The sequence below is a fragment of the Chelon labrosus genome (assembly GCF_963514085.1).
Source record: "Chelon labrosus genome assembly, chromosome: 7".
Lineage (NCBI taxonomy): Eukaryota > Metazoa > Chordata > Actinopteri > Mugiliformes > Mugilidae > Chelon > Chelon labrosus.
This window is the reverse complement of record NC_140343.1, coordinates 29998931-30016685: the sequence shown is the minus strand read 5'-3', so window position 1 is coordinate 30016685 and position 17755 is coordinate 29998931. Positions and strand designations below refer to the sequence as shown.

Genomic DNA, 17755 nt, shown 5'->3' with positions numbered 1-17755 from the left:
TGAATCCCTATAAATAGCTGGGGAAAGAAATGTGTGAGTGACAATGACAAGAATTTGCAAGTTTCTTTGACTATGAATGTCCACCATTAAGACCAGGACATTATTGTGAATTCTACAGTGCATTCTAGTCATCTGTAGATTTTATTTTTTCTATTTTTTATTTTTTTTTTAAATTAGGGAGGCTATCCAAGGCAACAGAAGCAAAACTAAAGAAAAACATACATTATACTGCTTTTGCATAAGCAGTGACTTGACTATATTCTCCATAAGCGCTTGTATGATCACTATGAAATGGCACCACCATCGTACCAGCTGTTCTTGTTTGGAAAGGACACATTTTTCCACTGTCCTATTTCCCCAGTAGACACAAAAAAAAAAATAAAAAAAATAATAATATATATATATATATATATAATAAAATACTAAAAATACAATAAACCAAACCATGAGGCTGTGAAGAAAAAAGGATCGTTCAGAGCTCAAATAGTGCAGTCTGGACCCTACCTGAATAAGATGAAGCCAATGGACTCAACAGCAGCTCTTCTGACGTCATCGTTCACATCACTCACCTTAATTAATGACATAATCAAAGTATTAAAAATAGGTTAGGCTGATACTAAAGCTGAAAATAAATAGTCTTGATGATGTGACTTCCGTATAGTATGTCTCATAAAAGGAGTTTAGTGACAGGAATATGCTCCACTATTGCAGCTTCTAATAAATTTAGCATGAACAAGGTGCCACCTACAGGACAACATGCTTTCCAAATCTTGTAAATTCAGCCACTGGCTTATGCATGCTCCTTGTTGCGGTTTTAACTAACTCTAGATCTTAGCATTAAGTTGGGCAAGATTAGATACAAAAATAAATACAATTTCAATAACTAGCAACACTTTAAAAACAACTGTGTGTCCTGAACTGAGTGAAAACGTCAGAAAAAACATCAGTTTTCTAAGTCAAAACAAAATGTCAGACTACTGATTTATGCCTAATAAAATACTTAACTGCAGACAGACATTAAACAATCAAAATAACAATACTAAAATAAGCAGTATCAATTATGAGGCCATCCACATTCGTGAAGTCCTAGTCAGGATGCTGGCAATGGTTTCACTGCCTGCATGATAAACCTGTCCTCCCCTCAATGTAAGTGCCAAAAAGGGCAAAAGGAAACACTCACAGCGACATGTAGCAGGCGACGGATGGCTTTGTTGTTCCCGGAGCCACAGTAGGCCATTCCAACAGTGTACATACCTGAACGCCGCAGGATAGGATCCTGTCATCAGACAATGAAAGAAAGCAGCACTTTGAGGCCTTGTGTCTGGATGCACAACTAAGACAGGGCTTAAAGTAAGAAGAAAATCCTGAGCCTGAACTTTTTTCCGGGGGCCGGGGGCGCAGTGGGTCCTACGCGTACGCTAGGAAATTTGGCAAACAACTTTTGGTATTGTGCTTAACAGAGTACAAGATGACCTACAATCTAAAATATGATTTTTAGAAATTAAAGGTCTGTAAAAATGGAGACAGGAGCTTTAAGCAGCTTACACAGGGTGAGATACCTCACACCTCTCTCTGGATTTTTCAGAGATGCCACACAGCGCCACCAGTGATCTAAATGATTTTTAGAAATTAAAGGTCCTAATGTTATAAGAGCATGTGAAACTGTCAGGCTAATTAATATGAGGAATTATTCAATTAGCAACCATTTAATTCAGTAAAGGACAATTTACATAAAAACAATTTATAATCAGATACAGTGCAACAGTGAACTGTAGATAATATTGTGATTCCAAATTGCAGCATTTCCATCAGTTTTTTGTTCAAAACAAATAATGACCTCTGATAACTGCACAATTGTCCAGTAGAATACTGGTTACTTGTTTCCTCTTACGACCATAACACTGCAGGACATCTCTGAGTTCCACCATAAGTGCTGAAGCATTGCTAATAATAACTTTCCTGCTTGCAAGATGTTGTGTTATTATTCTGAACGCATCGTCATCAAAAAAACGAAGCAGTACATTAAGAACTTTGTCCATGCTCTGGCTAGTGGCTTCACCAACATTAAGAGAAAACATACACTTTATGAGCTTCTCGGACAGACGTTTCTTAAACTCTGGTGATATACCACTGGTGTTATAACTGGCAAGCTGATTTGAAACGGACAGTTTTGTCAAAGCATTTTTATCAACAGCTATTTTTTTTTACACAGATCTATAAGCGGTTGAGCGATCGTCAGTGATAAATCACGTTCTGCAATGAACGAGCACACTCGTATTTTCAAGTCGCAAACACGATCAGTCATTGACGCCGGTACGTCAGCTGTGGATGTTGCTCCCGGCAAACGACTTGTGTGTAGGAGAGCGCGAACAGCTGCTCTGTGACCGGGGTGTCCTTCGTGACACCGTAAAACTTTTTTGCCACTAGTAGCGTAAATTAGCTTCTTTGAGCACTACACACAGAAACAAGCACCTGGCTCTCTTAATTTCTGGCACCAGCTACCAAAAGGTTTGCCGTCTCTGCCCCTTTCTTCTATCATCGCCCAGCGCCATTTATTTTTAAGTCATTTATCAGTTAGGATGTCTTCCCCTGGCTTCATGAATTTATTCTCCATCTTTCGATTTCGGTGAAACTGCGTTGTGTCTGCTGCGTTCAAGACAACTCAGAAGTAACCGAGAAGTCATAGCGTTCACGCTACAGGTTAACTCGGAGGAGAAAAAAAAAAGAAGTTTGGGATATTGTCACAATTTGCTGAACACTTAAAACATATGCAGCAGCAATTTATGCTTATTTTGGACAAAGACGAATATGTGTGTAATTTCCGACCTGTAATTTCCAAGTTTGACGCTGTTCAATTCATTTTTTACAACTTAGAGCTTGTCCCCTCTGACTTCAAGGTGTACATGATTCACTGTCTAAAAGCTTTTCAGCTGTACCTTGTCTCTGCAGAGGCTCTCAATGAGGGCATCAGCCTCCTCCATGCGTCCATACATGACTAGGGCAATTCCCACCGCCAGGCCACGCAAGATCTTCTCATGCTGCGTCTCCTGAGCATAGCCCACCATGTCCTCAATGGCCTGAGCTGACTTGGAGCCAAGCATGACCAAACCCAGAGCCAATCCCGCAGCTTCACCTGGAAAATGAAATTATATGATCAGTATTCTTGACATTCTATTGTCAAATAATTTCCTCATTCAGTTAAGATTAACATTTCTATGCAACTGTAAGGAAAATGTTATCTAAATGTATCAACTTAGCTCAGGACAAGGTATCTTAAGCACAAACTTGAGGAGCAAATGGTAAAGTCACTCTTCATATTACGGAAATATTTGTTTAATTATTTTGTCAAGGGTCTACACACCAGTAACAGCATCATCCTGGTACAGGTTTGACTTGAGTAGGTCATAAACATCCTGTCTGGCTGTGCCCAAGGCAGCTAAACCGAGGCCAAGGGCGCCACCATGACGGACAATCTATGAACCACAAAAACAGAAAACAGGCCATCAGGGAAAATTATTAGAACTATTAGCAACAACCATTCAAAGCAAACATTTTAAAAAAACAAAACCAAAAAAAAAAACCTCACATCATTGCTGGCATTCTTGAGTTGACCGAGCAAGTAGTCAATGATGTCACCACCATGGTTGGCATGAATAAGTCCCAAAGCGTAGAGGCCTCCTCCTTCCTGGTAGGCAGAGCCAGGAGATGTGTCTTTGGGCAAGTAGGTGGCCATTAACTGGAGGGCTTCTTTCTCGTGACCCTAAGGAAAAAGAAAGAAAGAAAGAAAAAAAAAGTCTAAAAATTAGACAGACAAAACAGAATGAAACGCCTGTTTTGTTTTGTATTTTGATCACTGTGCCATAATGTTACCTTGTGGATTACTCCCAGACTCGCTGTGGCTGTGAACTTTGCCCAGTTGGTGGCTCTTGCTAGCCATTCTAGGTTTTCTCTGCAAGAACAAATAAAACCTTTGGTCAGTCATTTGGAATAAGTAGCTTTCTCATTCCATTTCTGTCATCTCTGCAGTAATCACTTACCTGAGGAACTGGTCACTTGTGGTTCCCGTATGCATGAATGAGTTGGCTATAACTGTGGCAGTGTGGCACACTGAATTTCGGACTGCATCCTGGTGCAATGGCGGGAAAAATATAATTAAAGTTCAGGAGAATGCTGTGACACCTCATTTAGTGGCTTTGTGCAATGTGCTCAAAGTATCTTGTAACCAGTATTTTATTTATTTATGTTCATCTCATTAGTCTACATTACCTTTGTGTTTTTGAGAATCATTAGGTCTGTGTTGTTATTTCTGATTAGAAACTGCAGGTGCAGCTCAATGGCCATCTCCCCACTAAGGATCTTAATCATCTTGGCATTCTGGTCTTTAGGCTCATCTTTCTACAAAAACACAGAGACAAGGATTTGACAACCAAATTAAAGCTCTATTTAGACACAGAAAACTTACCAGCACTTGGTATCACAAAAACTCTGGAAAGAAATAAAACAATCCAAAAGCCTTACCGTCTCTGCTGGCTTTCCTGTGGGTGAGCTGCTAGACTTGTCATCTGTCTCCATTGCATCACTGTAACACACAAACACAACCCTGGTCAAAGCTGCATAATTTCATCACGAGTAGTTTGCTTGATGATTCAAATTATTTAGAGTCTCAGATACTAGCCCCAGGTTTTCCATACTTGTATATTCACTGACCTGGTGAGCAGTAAGATATGCATGTATATTAGTATTTTATTCAATCTCCTATGTTTAGTGTTTGTTCACTTTTCTTTGGCTTACTTTAGCAAGTTTGATTGAGGACTATTTAAATAGATGCACACAAAGACCAAAGATGTTGAGGCTTTTTATTTTTATCACACAATTGATGGTCTTATCTTGTGTACTAAACTTCTGTCTGGTATGTTCAATATTCTGCATAGCAAATTATGATTTACAGACCTACAGAAATCTTGCCCTGTCATACTGGCAAAGTTTTGAGTTTCTAGTTACTTTCCCAGAGACTCATGGCTTCAGAAAAAACCTGAACACCCATTTCCTTAAGAACAATTCCAAATTAACAGCGTGGAAAAGTCACAAGTACTTGTGAATTTGAACCGAAAATGCGCTTGTGGGCATTCGTTGTGCCCTCATCCTCCACCCCGGCCTACCTGTCTTTGTCTGGCGTGGGTACAGTGCCTGCATTTGTGGAGCCAGGAACTGAAGGAATAGGTGTTCCGACAGTACGTAGGTTCTGAATGACAGAGGAGAGGAACTGCTGACTAGCACTCTCATAGAGATCAAAGCAGATCTGATAGGCCATCAGTAGGTTGTCCTCTTTCACCAGCTTCTCCAGGATGTCACTCACAGCTTGTGGGTCATCCAAGAATATCAGGCACTGCAGCAAGGAGATAGATAAAATCACAAATGGAGATTAAGCTCAGACAGATCTGGGAAATCAAGTTCAGTCAAGTTAAACCAATACCTGTGAACAGTAGATTCAAGATTCAAGTCATGTTTATACTCCTTTCCCTTTGACCTGCTAATCGCCATTTCATCAAATCAGATCATCTTTGCGATATGAAACCCGCCAATATTAACACTCACTCATACAGAGGTATGATAACTACAATAACTGCAACTACTGCTATAGTTATCATGTCTTGGCAGCATATATTTAGCACAGTGGGATTAGGAGCAGATGTTTTTATTAACATGTTGTGGAAGTGACAATAAACATGACTTCACTGTGTAGTTAAAAGTTCCACTTGTAGATCTGTATATCTGCTGTTTATAGAATCTTTTTGTTTTATTGTTATGTTAAGACACAGAATAATAATAAAACAAAAAGATTCTATAAACAGCAGATATACAGATCTACAAGTGGAACTTTTAACTACACAGTGAATGTACACTGCTACTGATACATAAAACTGTACTATGTTCATAAAAACAACATTACATAGCAGTAAGAACAAACGTCATATTACATTAAACATTACATTAATACCTCTGTATGAGTGAGTGTTAATATTGGCGGGTTTCATATCGCAAAGATGATCTGATTTGATGAAATGGCGATTAGCAGGTCAAAGGGAAAGGAGTTTACTTTTTTATTGATTACTTAATGCATACAATATGCCTAAGATGTAATCATTTGATGTAGTCCCAACCTATGGCATAAACCAAAAATCTTAACTGAATTACATTAGAGAGAAGCAAATCTATAGAATATGTAATCCCACATCAAAATCACTAAAAAAAAAAATCGTTAAAGATGTTAAGAGAAATTCAGAAAGAAAATAAAAGAACACACACACACACACACACACACACAGGAAATGTGACGTAAACGTATCACTTTGATATACTAAAAAAAGGTTCAGCAGAAAGAAAAGAAAAAATGAAACTGAAATTTTATTTTAGAAATAGACAAAAAAGAACTTGAGAGCCAATCTGCCTTACAGATTACACAATAGGAGTAGTTTGTTTTTGACTTTCCAGCAATTACCTGACAGACATTGATGAAATCAGGCTTTTCCAAGTTCATGTAGAGTTTGACTAGCACCCGCAGCACCTCGTTACGGAACTTCTTATTTTGCATCAGGGACATGCACACCTTCAGGCTGTAGGCAAGGAGGCCACTCACATCATTCTGCATGAGTGGAGAAAAGTAAAAATTAATATAATCAATAAGACTCGTAGCAAAATGAAACGACACTTCACAATCAACTAAATCTCAACTCATTACAGGATTCTGCCTCTACAAATTAATAAACTGTCACCAAGACTTTAGGCAAATAAACTGATTCTCATAAACTCTTTAGGGCATTCTCATGTAAAGTGCGATGGGTCCTTGTACATGTCTTTGGGATTCTACTATTAAACAGATGCTAACCGATTCCAAGATAGTCTTCTCAAACATGTCAAGACGCCTGGTCTCCAGGGCAATGCCAATGGCCTGCTTGTATTTGTGATCATCTAGGCAACGCAGAAACATCTTGTTGACAATGCCCTCGAGACGGGGGTCAATGCTCTTCTTCTCCTCATCCTCTGGCAGCTCAGCATTCTCCACCCGCAGCTTGGTGTAGTGGTCAATGCATTTGGCTGCAACAAAGAACAGGAAATAAAACTCTACTGTATATTAAATACAAATGAGCCATGGCACATTAACTTAACAACTACCATCTAATTTAGTTATTTACTTTACACTTGTAAGGAAAACCAGACAGAGAGCTGTACTCGTCACTTACCAATGATGGTCTCCACATATTCTGAGTCATCTGTAACACTGAAGAGATCTCCAGCACCAAGAGCATAGTTCAGAGATTCTTCAAAGGCTCCGAGGTGGTAGAAAACCTTAGAGGCTACAAGGGCAGCAAATTCTCTGCTACAAAAAGTCTCATCCTCATACAGGACCTCTCTGTGTGGTTGCACAGTAGGGGAAGGGGGGGAAAAGGAAAAAGAAAAAAAAAAAAAAACACTGTAAGTATGATTCAAACATGCTTAAAGAGGAACTACAGTTTTTTTTTTTTTTTTACAACCTGGACCTTATTTCTAGCATAAAATACCATCGTTTACTCACTAATATCACTTTTGTTTCATTGGAACTTGTTCAGCAGATAATTAGATCAGGGTATATCCATATAGCGGGAGTGATCAGGGCACTGAGACGCAGCCTCTAAATAACACAAAAGTCATTCATTTAACCAATATTTTGTTATGATACGCTAATGCTACTCCTCATTGAGTCCGGAGTTACGTGTTATCATCATCCGGGGTCTGTAGATTGACCTACAGACCCCGGATGATGTCTTCTGATGCGTGGCGCGCACACCCGCGACAGTCGGCTTGTTTACCTGTAATTTGCTACTGCTATGGTTCGTCCACAAGCTCAGAGTCGGACAAATATTCAGCCATGTTGCAAAAAAATAGCAGTAGCAAATTACAGGTAAACAAGCCGACAGTCGCGGGTGCGCACGCCGCTCAGAGATGACATCGTCGAGGTCAGAAGACATCATCTGGGGTCTGTAGGTCAATCTACAGACACCGGATGATGATAACAGGTAACTCCAGACTCAACGGGGAGTAGCACTAGCGTACCATAACAAAATATTAGTGAAATGAACGAGTTTCGCGGCAAAATATGCGTTATTTAGAGGCTGCGTTTCGGTGACCTGTTCACACCTGCTATATGGATATACCCTGATCTAATTATCCCCTGAACAAGTGGAAATGAAACAAAAGTGATTTTGGTGAGTAAACGATGGTATTTTACGCTAGACATAAGGTCCAGATTGTAAAAAACAGTAGTTCCCCTTTAATATTCTACTACAGCATACCTATTAGTGATCATGAGAAACATTTAACACTGTACTGCTCTGCTACTGGAGTCATCTGTCTCGTGTGTCAGCAGTGTTTTGAATGGGTCAAAAGCAGGTCAAATTTGTATTACAAAAATTGTAACAAAAATATAGTACATGTGCCATGCTGCTTACATGGGCCTTAAATTGCCCCCCGGGGACAAATGAAGTTTTCTGAATCTACTTTGAATTAAGATTGTTTTTACCACACTACAGGCATGCAATTAATTAAACTATGAGCAGAAGTTATTGTTACCTTCCTATGTCAGCTATAGTTTCCAAGGTCATTAACAGGACTTACATTTTATCTACCGATCCTGAAATCTCTGCCCAGAAGTCATTCACAATAGCGTCCAGCTTGTGAAGAGCAAACTCCTGCAAGTAAAAACAACGATGCGGGTTACACATATACTATCCTAACTTTTGTCACCCTGCATACTCCAACTGAGCTTATACAATATCCCCCATAGTTTGGGCCCATGTATATCCATTCAGCGACAAGCTTCAGTGTAATCATTACTTATATCTTCTGTGGAACCTTAACACTTAACAAAGCTCAGTAGAACCATAATTCTGAAATGTGAAGCTTGCTTTGGAAGGCACCAGTCACTGACAGTTTCTTGTTTCGTCACCTATTACAGTCAAATGCTAGAAGTCATATGTAACACAGACAAAACACAAAAATTTTTTTAATTAGCCCTGATATTTTTTTCAGTACAGATTGAAAGAACATGAAACATTTGAGACCTGTAAGTCTTGAATGGCCACACTGACACTACAAGCAGTTCTAGAAATTAAAGCTTTGATTAACTTGATGCATCAAATGTGTGTCAAAGTAGAGAGATGGGCAATAAATGTGATAAAAGGTAGAACGGAAATGACAAATTATAAAAGTCCAGGCTGCTGCAAGGCAGAAGCCACGGAGACGAGGCTTGTGAAGGCATTCTTTGTCCATACCGTACACACCTAACCGCACAGCTCTCTATAGACCCAAATGCTGTTTGAGATAATGTGACAATAAATTCTTTCCATATTAACGTTTTTCATACTCAGGTATGTTGTCAGTTACCATGCAACCATTTCTTACCTTGAGCTGCGGCTCCTCTTCATCAAGGAGTGAAATAATTCCAGCTGGAAAAAAATAAAATAAATATATGTGTGTGTGTGTATATATATATATATATATATATATATATATATGTGTGTGTGTGTGTATCATCCATGTAGCAATTTTAAATATTTTTTTGCAAATTATAAACTAAGCTCATGATTGAGACTGATTTTTACTGTATTAGATCACGTGTTAAAAACATAGCAAATAGCAGAACTGGCAAGGCAGTCGTCAAATCTGAACTTGTTCATTAAAACTTAAACAATGTTTTATTCAAACATTTGTGTATTTGGAAATTGCTTCCAACATGAAAAACAATTCACGTGTTTGTATAAAGTGGACCGCGTAGCTTGCATCCTATGCAGAGGATTGAGGACTGATGACTTCCACAAGACTGTTAGCAATACGTTACTGTAAATCATTTGAATTTCCCATATCTTAACAACATTACTGTGATTAAAACCGTCGTTTAGTTACACTAAAGATATACAGCAAAAATACGTCTTCCTGAATAACATTTAGGTGATTTTATTGAATGCCACCGGTAAACAACTAGTGACAAGTGCTAGATTAGCTGTGTGACTCAGCTAAATCAATGGCAGCTAGCTAAAGTTACAGCTACAAAAATAAAGCCACCTTCTGCTACTTACCGGCCGATGTTATCATGGTTGGCTCTTTATTACCGCCTCAGCCCCGCAGTTCAGGTTCAACTGTCAAATTATGTAAGGATTTCGGGGGTTAGTAAAAGATTTGTAGTATATCGAAATGCACTACGGTAAAACCAAACGCAGAGCCTGCTAAGTCCTTTTTGTTCATTACCGCAAGTCCCTATCTGAAGGACCTTCAGTTTGCCTGGCTTATTTTGCGCCTGATTAAAAAGATACGCAGAAATAGTATATTATTCACTCAGTACTCACCAGATGGATCAGCCTGTATTAGCTTAAAATTTTTGAATAATAGACACTCTAGCAGCATTTGAAATGAACTGTGGAAACACTGTATTTGAATTTATCCGATTTTAGGACCGGCATTTCTATTGCCTGTATCTGTTCCGTTTGTAAAACTGAAGGGTGGTAGTAGTGTAAAACCCGGCTCTTTTGAGGGATTCGGATCATTCACAATCACTCACTGATATGAGCCGGGTTGTGCGAGTCACTTGAGTCACTTGACCCAAAATGGCCCGATTGCGAAAGAAAGTGTTTCCAGTACATTCACTCGAGGCATAATTAAGCATAGTGGTCAAGTACATTTTGTTTCTCTGCCGAGTGAGATATTTGAATGGTGCCGTTTATTGATTTTATATCAATCAAATATAGTAGGACTCAACTGAGCCGGTTAAATAGACTCTAGATTCACGATTCTTGAGTCTCTTTGGTAGCCGGTTAAAGGAGCCGGATCCCGAATAGAGAGCCGAAGTCCCGCCCCTCTACTTCCGGGTTATGGGACCTATCTTTCGAAAAAATATGAACGGCAGTCTATGGAGAGATCATAATTATTTTCTGGTCCCGATCGATTTGTGGCATGAATTTCACATATGATGTGTGTGAATTTAAAAGATAATTTTTCACGTCAAGAGATAAATTATTTGACGTAAATAAGCTGAACAACATTAGGTTTTGTATGAGATCGCTTAGTGAACTACATCTCTCGTCTCGAACAATGTAGGTAACTAGAGAACTATGGCTGTCTCCTTGTTGAGCTTTGCCGTCTTCTTCCAGGACGAAGGCAGAAGCATCAAACGAGGTGAAAATCATTATAAATCAGGTCATGTCGAGAGCTGTAGTTACACGAAGGGAGTTTTGGTCGGTTCTGTAAGCGCCAGCATGCGGGACTTGTAGTTCGTTTAATTACGTATTTTCCATAGCGTTTTACTTAACTATCTTGCTACAAACTGTGACATTCTTGACATGTAAAATCATTTTTTATTCTGAAAAACAACATATGTATAATCCAAGGCACAAGTCGATCGGGACCAGAAAATCATTTATCTTTCGCCATAGACTGCCGTTCATATTTTTTCGAAAGATAGGTCCCATAACCCGGAAGTAGAGGGGGCGGGACTTCGGCTCTCTATCACCATTACTGTTGAGTGTTGTTCATGTTGTGGTACTGGATGTTGCATTGACCTGTACCCTTTGTATGAATTTGAAAAAACAAAACAAAAAAAAACAATGTAACTATCAAATGAAGATGATGGAAATCAAAAGCACAGTGTGAAATTCATGCTGAATATGTAATGACAGAGTCTGTTGAACTATTTCTACTTACCGCAGCTGCCATGTGTTTGTTCCAGTTTCCTACAGCAATGCAATAACACAAAACAAGTAGGGGTAGTACCGACTAGTTGACTAGTCGACTTTACTGCTGTACTGTGACGCTTTAAGCAGGAAGTCGACTAATCACTGATCACATGAAAACAACAAAGACAGACGAGGAGCCCAGTGAGTCATTGCAGCAAACTAAGAGCAGTTCATCAAGTGTGTGAAAATAGTTCACTTAAGATGAAGCCTATTCTGCCATGACATGTCAGTCCTGAAATACAACTAAAGAACTACAGCAATTCACACTCTTCTGCAAAGGCATCCTCTTAGCAACAGTCAGTTAACAACTTTGCCTGCAGTAACAGAGAGAATAAGGCTGCAAATCAACAACTTGATGATGGATATCATTGTCTAAAGTTATTAGACCTTTAGCTGCTAAAAAAAAAAAAGTCTTCGGCGATATACTGCATTTCTTTTACATTATCGATAACTGCTATGTGGGTCATCTTACAACATGCTGTGAAGTACTGTTAAATGCCGATTTATATATTGGCTATCAGAGGTGGAAAAAGTACTAAAATATCGTACTCAAGTAAAAGTACCAATACTTGGATGAAATATTACTCAAGTACAAATGAAATTACCCATCTGAAAAATTACTCAAGTAAAAGTAATAAGTAGCTAATTTAAAATGTATTTTAAGTAAAAGTTACTTAGTTACATTTAAAAAAAAAAACCTGTAGAACGGGGCGGGGGATCTCTCCCGTGTAGTGAAAATAGGACAAGGGGTTATACATCCAAAACTGTTTAGTTTTTAATTAAAGAACAATCCATACAAATGTATAAAATTCTATACAAATGTATACACATGTAATGACAACATAACACATGTCACACATGCCATGTAAGACCCTTAGAAAGGTATAATGTGCAATTTTAGTTCTGACCATCCCATAAAACTTTTTCAAACAATCAACTGTCAATCAAACTGTCTCTGAACCGTCGTCGCTCTTCTGATCCACCTCCATCTCGTTCTCAATCTCCTACAGAAAGACTTGGCGCTTGGTAGTGGTAGCCTACATGCTGACCATACGTCACTCACTACGTGGTTCCGGGCGCGATTTTTTTTTCGGTTTTCGTTAGTCAACGTTTTTTTTTTTACTCAGTAACGGATGGGATTTGTAATGTAGCGAAATACAATACTTCACTCAAAACGTAATCAAGTAAAATTTAAATTACCGATTTTAAAAACTACTTGAAAAATACAAAATACACAAAAAAACTACTCAATACAGTAACGTGAGTAAATGTATTTCGTTACTTTCCACCTCTGTTGGCTATACATATCTGCAGCACATAGTATTGATAAGCTCATGTCCTTATGTTCAGTTCTGTTGTGTTCTATTAGTTGACATTGCTACTGTGGTTGTAGAGCCTGTTTTTTTTTTTGTTTTTTGTTAGGGGTCCATGCAACGAAGTTGCAGGATCCCTGTTGATTTTGTTGCAATTTTTATTCTTCTTCTTCGCCTTCTGTTCATTCTGCCTATGCCTAGCTAAAAGTGCCCAGGACAAACTGCAAGGGCGAAACCGATCAAAGTTGGTAACTTGGTAGAGGTCCTAGCATTTCACTTTGCCAAGGTGTCAATCAATGGCAGTATAATAAGCCACTTTACGCTTTGGCTCATATTTCGAGAACCGTGCGCCCTAGAATCATCTCCCTCTGATTCCTTACATAGCCCTGGTTCTAATGGACCATTTCCGCCTGACATTTTTTTCCAACATTTTAAAAAATTGCACCTCAAAGCAAAATCAACTCCTCCCAGCCCGTTCATCCAATTCTTACCAAACTTGGCATGTATCATTTATGGACAAAGATAATGAAAAGTTCTCAGAAGAACTTTAGCAGGGTTATTGATTACAAAGTTAATGGCTAATTAATTTTTATGGCGTGCAACAGTATAACTCCGAAGCTAATCTTTTGTGAAGTGTATACCCAAAATTAAGAAATATGATTCCGTACAAGCACCCCAACTTTTGTGACCCTTGGTCTCTAGGGGGTGCTACAAAAGCAACATTTCATTATCCCAAAAACTGCAATAGCTAAGTTCATGAAATTTGGTATACACAATCTGTAACATATTGTGTAGACGCCCATCAAGTTGCGTGACATTATGTCTACAGGGGGTGCTACAGGTGACACAGAAATATTTTATATGACAAGCAACCGTCATTATAACATGCTTGCGTACAATCGTGCCAAGTTTCGTGACATTCGGGCTGTAGGGGGCGCTACAATGACTACATGTTTATATCTTACAAACCACCACAGTGAACTGCTTGAAATTTGCTTTCCGCTTGCGATCATAGTTGGTGTTTTTTTGTTTGTGTTTTTTTTGCCGAGCAACCCGCATGTTAAAAGTGTCGGACTGAAGGTGTTTATGGTGTATGGGCTGCAGCGAAAGCAGCCCGTGTTCAACTTTTAGTTACCTTACAGAAAAGCTTCCTTTTCCTTTGTGTGAGATGATACAGTGTGTATTCAGGTCAAGAATATAGATTTCATTGTTGCAAAGCATTACTTTATACTGTGTTTATGTGTGTAACGTCAACTCGTCTTTCACCACATATTAGTTGACTTTAAATATCGGACGTCCTCCAGCACATTCTCAGACATTTAAATGTGTTTATTAATATGAATTAAGAGACCAATAGCCTATGTAAATACATAAAAGGTGACAAGTAGAGTTTTACATTTCAATTATAGGTGCTAGTGACAATGGCACTTGTGTAAGGCACAAATCCTATTAAGTGAAAATGAAAAAAAAAAAAATCACTTTTCTAAGGAAAAACTGCTTGGCCCCTTATGATCCCCAGTTACTCCAGTTTTCAGCACAGCAGGTTACAGTTATTCTAGGACAGGACTGGTCCCAGTGTAATAGTTCAACACAACAATACAGAGAAATGCAAAATATATATAGTATGAAAACTAACATTTTGTGGCTCTTGAAATTACATTTTCACTCACAACCTGGTAGAGTATGCAGCCCCTCTTGATTGTCAATTTAATTGCGCTTTAGTGACATATTCAATATTCTAGGATAAATATTTATTGGAATTACTACAGAACAGAACACATATTGAGACATATGTTTTCAAGGCTAATTAGTAGCAGTCCTTTTTTCCGGTTGTATCACGTAATGTGCTTGACTATATATTATGTCAATGCTGTAAGATGTCTAGCCTTGCTACCATGTAAGCCAATGTACTATGTTTCTATTTGAGGGTCTCTGTTAAAAATTGTACAAGACAATGTGTAGCTCCAAAACATGCTGCTTTAAAACAAATATGTTGGCTCAGGGATGGGACCTTGTGCACCATGAAGCACTGTTACAAGTAATAAGGCTCTGAAGCACCGTAAAGCCATCTTTTCTTCTCACAGTAAAAACATGATTGTCCACAGTGATTAGTATGCAGGTCATGTGTCCTGACATCAGCTGTCTCCTGCAGCTGGTTCCCTGTTCACAAGAGGTTCAGCAGACAAGGCACTGGTTCTCAGAGGGATTCCTTCCTCTGCGCTTGCAGTGTCACCTGAAAAACAATGAAAACATCACGAACCATAGTGAATCTGGGCTCAATCAAATATATTCAATGTTACACAGTCTGACTGTAGTGTGATTTAGACATACATATTCTACATAGATGCGCTCCATACATGTAAAAATACGTGTATTTTGGAATTTATTTAGTTGGGGTCATTGAACTTTACTTGAAAGTGAGTGAGACCAATTTACCAAAATGCAACATATTTTAATATTGAACCCAAACAGGACTCCTTTGCCTCTTTTGTTACATTGCATCAAAGAGAAGCCTGTGATTGAGTAAATGTTTTTATCTATTGGCCCAGTGATAAACTGACAATAAACTGGCAATGTTGTGCAATCTCTGTTCACAGGACAACCTTGAACAGTACTAAATTAGTACTAAATTAGACAGCTAAACAGTTTTTGGGACGATACGTATACCTCTTTGTCTGCTGCTTGAAGAGTTGCTGGCCTGGCCTCTGGCTTCTCTACTTTGAGGTCTGAACCAACATTGGAATGGCCAGAAAAGTGTGTTTCCTGTATCCCTGGTATTATCTGAAAGGCAATAATAAGCATTAAACTATTTGGCAGCTAATCTAAGGGGCTAGTTGTTCTATGAATGCTGCCATTGTTCCCAGCCCTTTGCAGCCATGCCTGGGAAGAAAAATGTGTGCGGAGATGTGGGGTCTTGTGAGTGTCATGGGCTGACCTACACAACAGACCACACTGCCACAGATCATTACAGTGTGTGACAGATAGGCTACCCCTGCAAGAACTTCAATTGTAGTATTAGTCATTAGTGAGTTTACAATGATCTTATTGTGAGTAAAAGTATTGTATCTACACTGATATCAATATAATAGACAACCTGTTACATATCCATGACACAGGATTCTGTCCTTATTTTTTCATTTTGACAATCTGTTATGTGTCTTTAAAGTTGCATAGTGTCGTGACAGAGGTCCAAACTTCATATTGACAAGCCCTGTTGACCTCTGCGTGTATGAGCAAACAAACAGCCAGTTTCAAAAAGTTTGAAATCATGCTGTGCCGGAAGCAAATAAAGTTTGCGCTGTATTATTATGTGTAAAACTATTATCAAAATATTTGTTATTACACCTGCTGTTTGAGATGCGTATATAACTCTGCATGCGTTTTTCTTGATATTGAGCATTTCATCCTCGGTCTTCGGAATAAAGCTGCCGACCCATATTGTCTCTCGTGAGTGTTTGTGAAACACTGAGCGGATCAGACTGTCCAGGAGCTGCGCACACTGACTCGTCTGCGCGCTCTTCTGTGTGGTGCGTATTAATCCAATTAATGCCGGTCGGGCGATTCTGGAATGTTTCGTGCGCGCCTTTATGTCCTTCAGGATCTCTTTTACGCACACCTCGTTTAGACCTTGGCTGATGAATGTCTGTCTGAAGATGAATACGATGACAGCGGAGTCTATAGTTCGTTTTAGGCTGTAAATATTAGCCCGCATCGAGGCTGTTCTCTGAGCAATGCCATTGCGCGTTGGGCGCCTCTCCTTTTCACCGTCCTCTCCCACCAGTTTCACATCCTTGGGCTTCGTAGTTAGAGGTAAGTCTTTGCCTCTATCAGTCTTGCAGGAAATGTGTTTTTCACTCGCCGCATTGTCATCCTTACTTGAGGGACAGGATCGTGGTAGTCCATTAAGATACGCCAGGTTACAGTCTTGGAACATGTCACGTATAAATTCCTGCATTATCTCAGCGTTATCTACGTCCACCTCTTTACTCGTGCCGGCATCGCTGACCAAATAAATCCTCTCTTTACCTCCAATCTGAGCTATGATCTCCTGAAATTCTCTTTCCTCCCCGGTCAACGTGTCGTCCATGGCCGAATCTGCCATACTTGCGCAATTGCGAGTGTGCGGATCTGATGTATTTATATACTATGACTCTTCAAATCATTACCCGCTAGCGACCTGACCGGTAAACTGCAAACTTCCTCATGGTCATCAGGGAGGACGGTGCGTATAAAACGCTCGACGCGTATTTCTATTGGTTGATCCATCCAATGGGCGGTGCCAACAGTCAACAATATCCAACACCGAGTTATTTTAACACAATGAAATTAATCTTTAATGGATAACAAAACACAAAACATTTATTTGAAAATACATAATCATTTATTCCCCAAGAAGATTACAAAACACCAGAAACATAGGCTCGAAGAAAAAAAGAGTGTTTTTTTTATGTATTTTTATTTTTATTTTTATTTTATTTTTATGAATTTCCCTGAATTACTGAAATCTCAAGTTGTGGAGGTCACTTTCTTTACTCCCACAATTCGCATGGTAAAGGGTCCTGGCTTCCCTCCAGTGTTGTAGATTCTCGACTATTCAGAGAAACAAGGAAATAAAGAGATGCCAGGAATAAGGCCAAAAACAAGAACTTTACAAGTCTAACCTGCTTTGTTTAGAAATAG

The 17755-nt window shown here is 39.0% G+C and overlaps 2 protein-coding genes across 2 annotated transcripts in view; both read right to left on the bottom strand.

Moving 5' to 3' along the window:
• psmd1 (proteasome 26S subunit, non-ATPase 1) overlaps positions 1-10271 on the bottom strand; it is a 42704-nt gene extending 32433 nt beyond the window's left edge. Inside the window, exons 1-16 of the mRNA XM_084548627.1 lie at positions 10113-10271; positions 9439-9482; positions 8653-8726; positions 7242-7411; positions 6887-7095; positions 6500-6643; positions 5160-5386; positions 4519-4579; positions 4267-4395; positions 4038-4126; positions 3871-3949; positions 3587-3760; positions 3362-3473; positions 2937-3133; positions 1181-1276; positions 505-569 (exon numbers count right to left, since the gene is read on the bottom strand). Of these exons, the coding sequence (XP_084404753.1) occupies positions 505-569; positions 1181-1276; positions 2937-3133; positions 3362-3473; positions 3587-3760; positions 3871-3949; positions 4038-4126; positions 4267-4395; positions 4519-4579; positions 5160-5386; positions 6500-6643; positions 6887-7095; positions 7242-7411; positions 8653-8726; positions 9439-9482; positions 10113-10128 (1886 nt within the window). The 5' untranslated portion in view covers positions 10129-10271. The remainder of the gene's footprint in view (positions 1-504; positions 570-1180; positions 1277-2936; positions 3134-3361; positions 3474-3586; positions 3761-3870; positions 3950-4037; positions 4127-4266; positions 4396-4518; positions 4580-5159; positions 5387-6499; positions 6644-6886; positions 7096-7241; positions 7412-8652; positions 8727-9438; positions 9483-10112) is intronic.
• A 3891-nt stretch (positions 10272-14162) lies between these two features.
• Positions 14163-17214, bottom strand: LOC311490235 (uncharacterized protein). The gene is made up of 3 exons (XM_084547636.1): positions 16421-17214; positions 15743-15856; positions 14163-15308 (listed from the first exon to the last, which is right to left on the bottom strand). Exons 1-3 carry the CDS (start codon positions 17175-17177, stop codon positions 15211-15213), a joined length of 969 nt encoding a protein of 322 aa, XP_084403762.1. The 5' UTR covers positions 17178-17214; the 3' UTR covers positions 14163-15210.
• Positions 17215-17755: the final 541 nt, after the last annotated feature.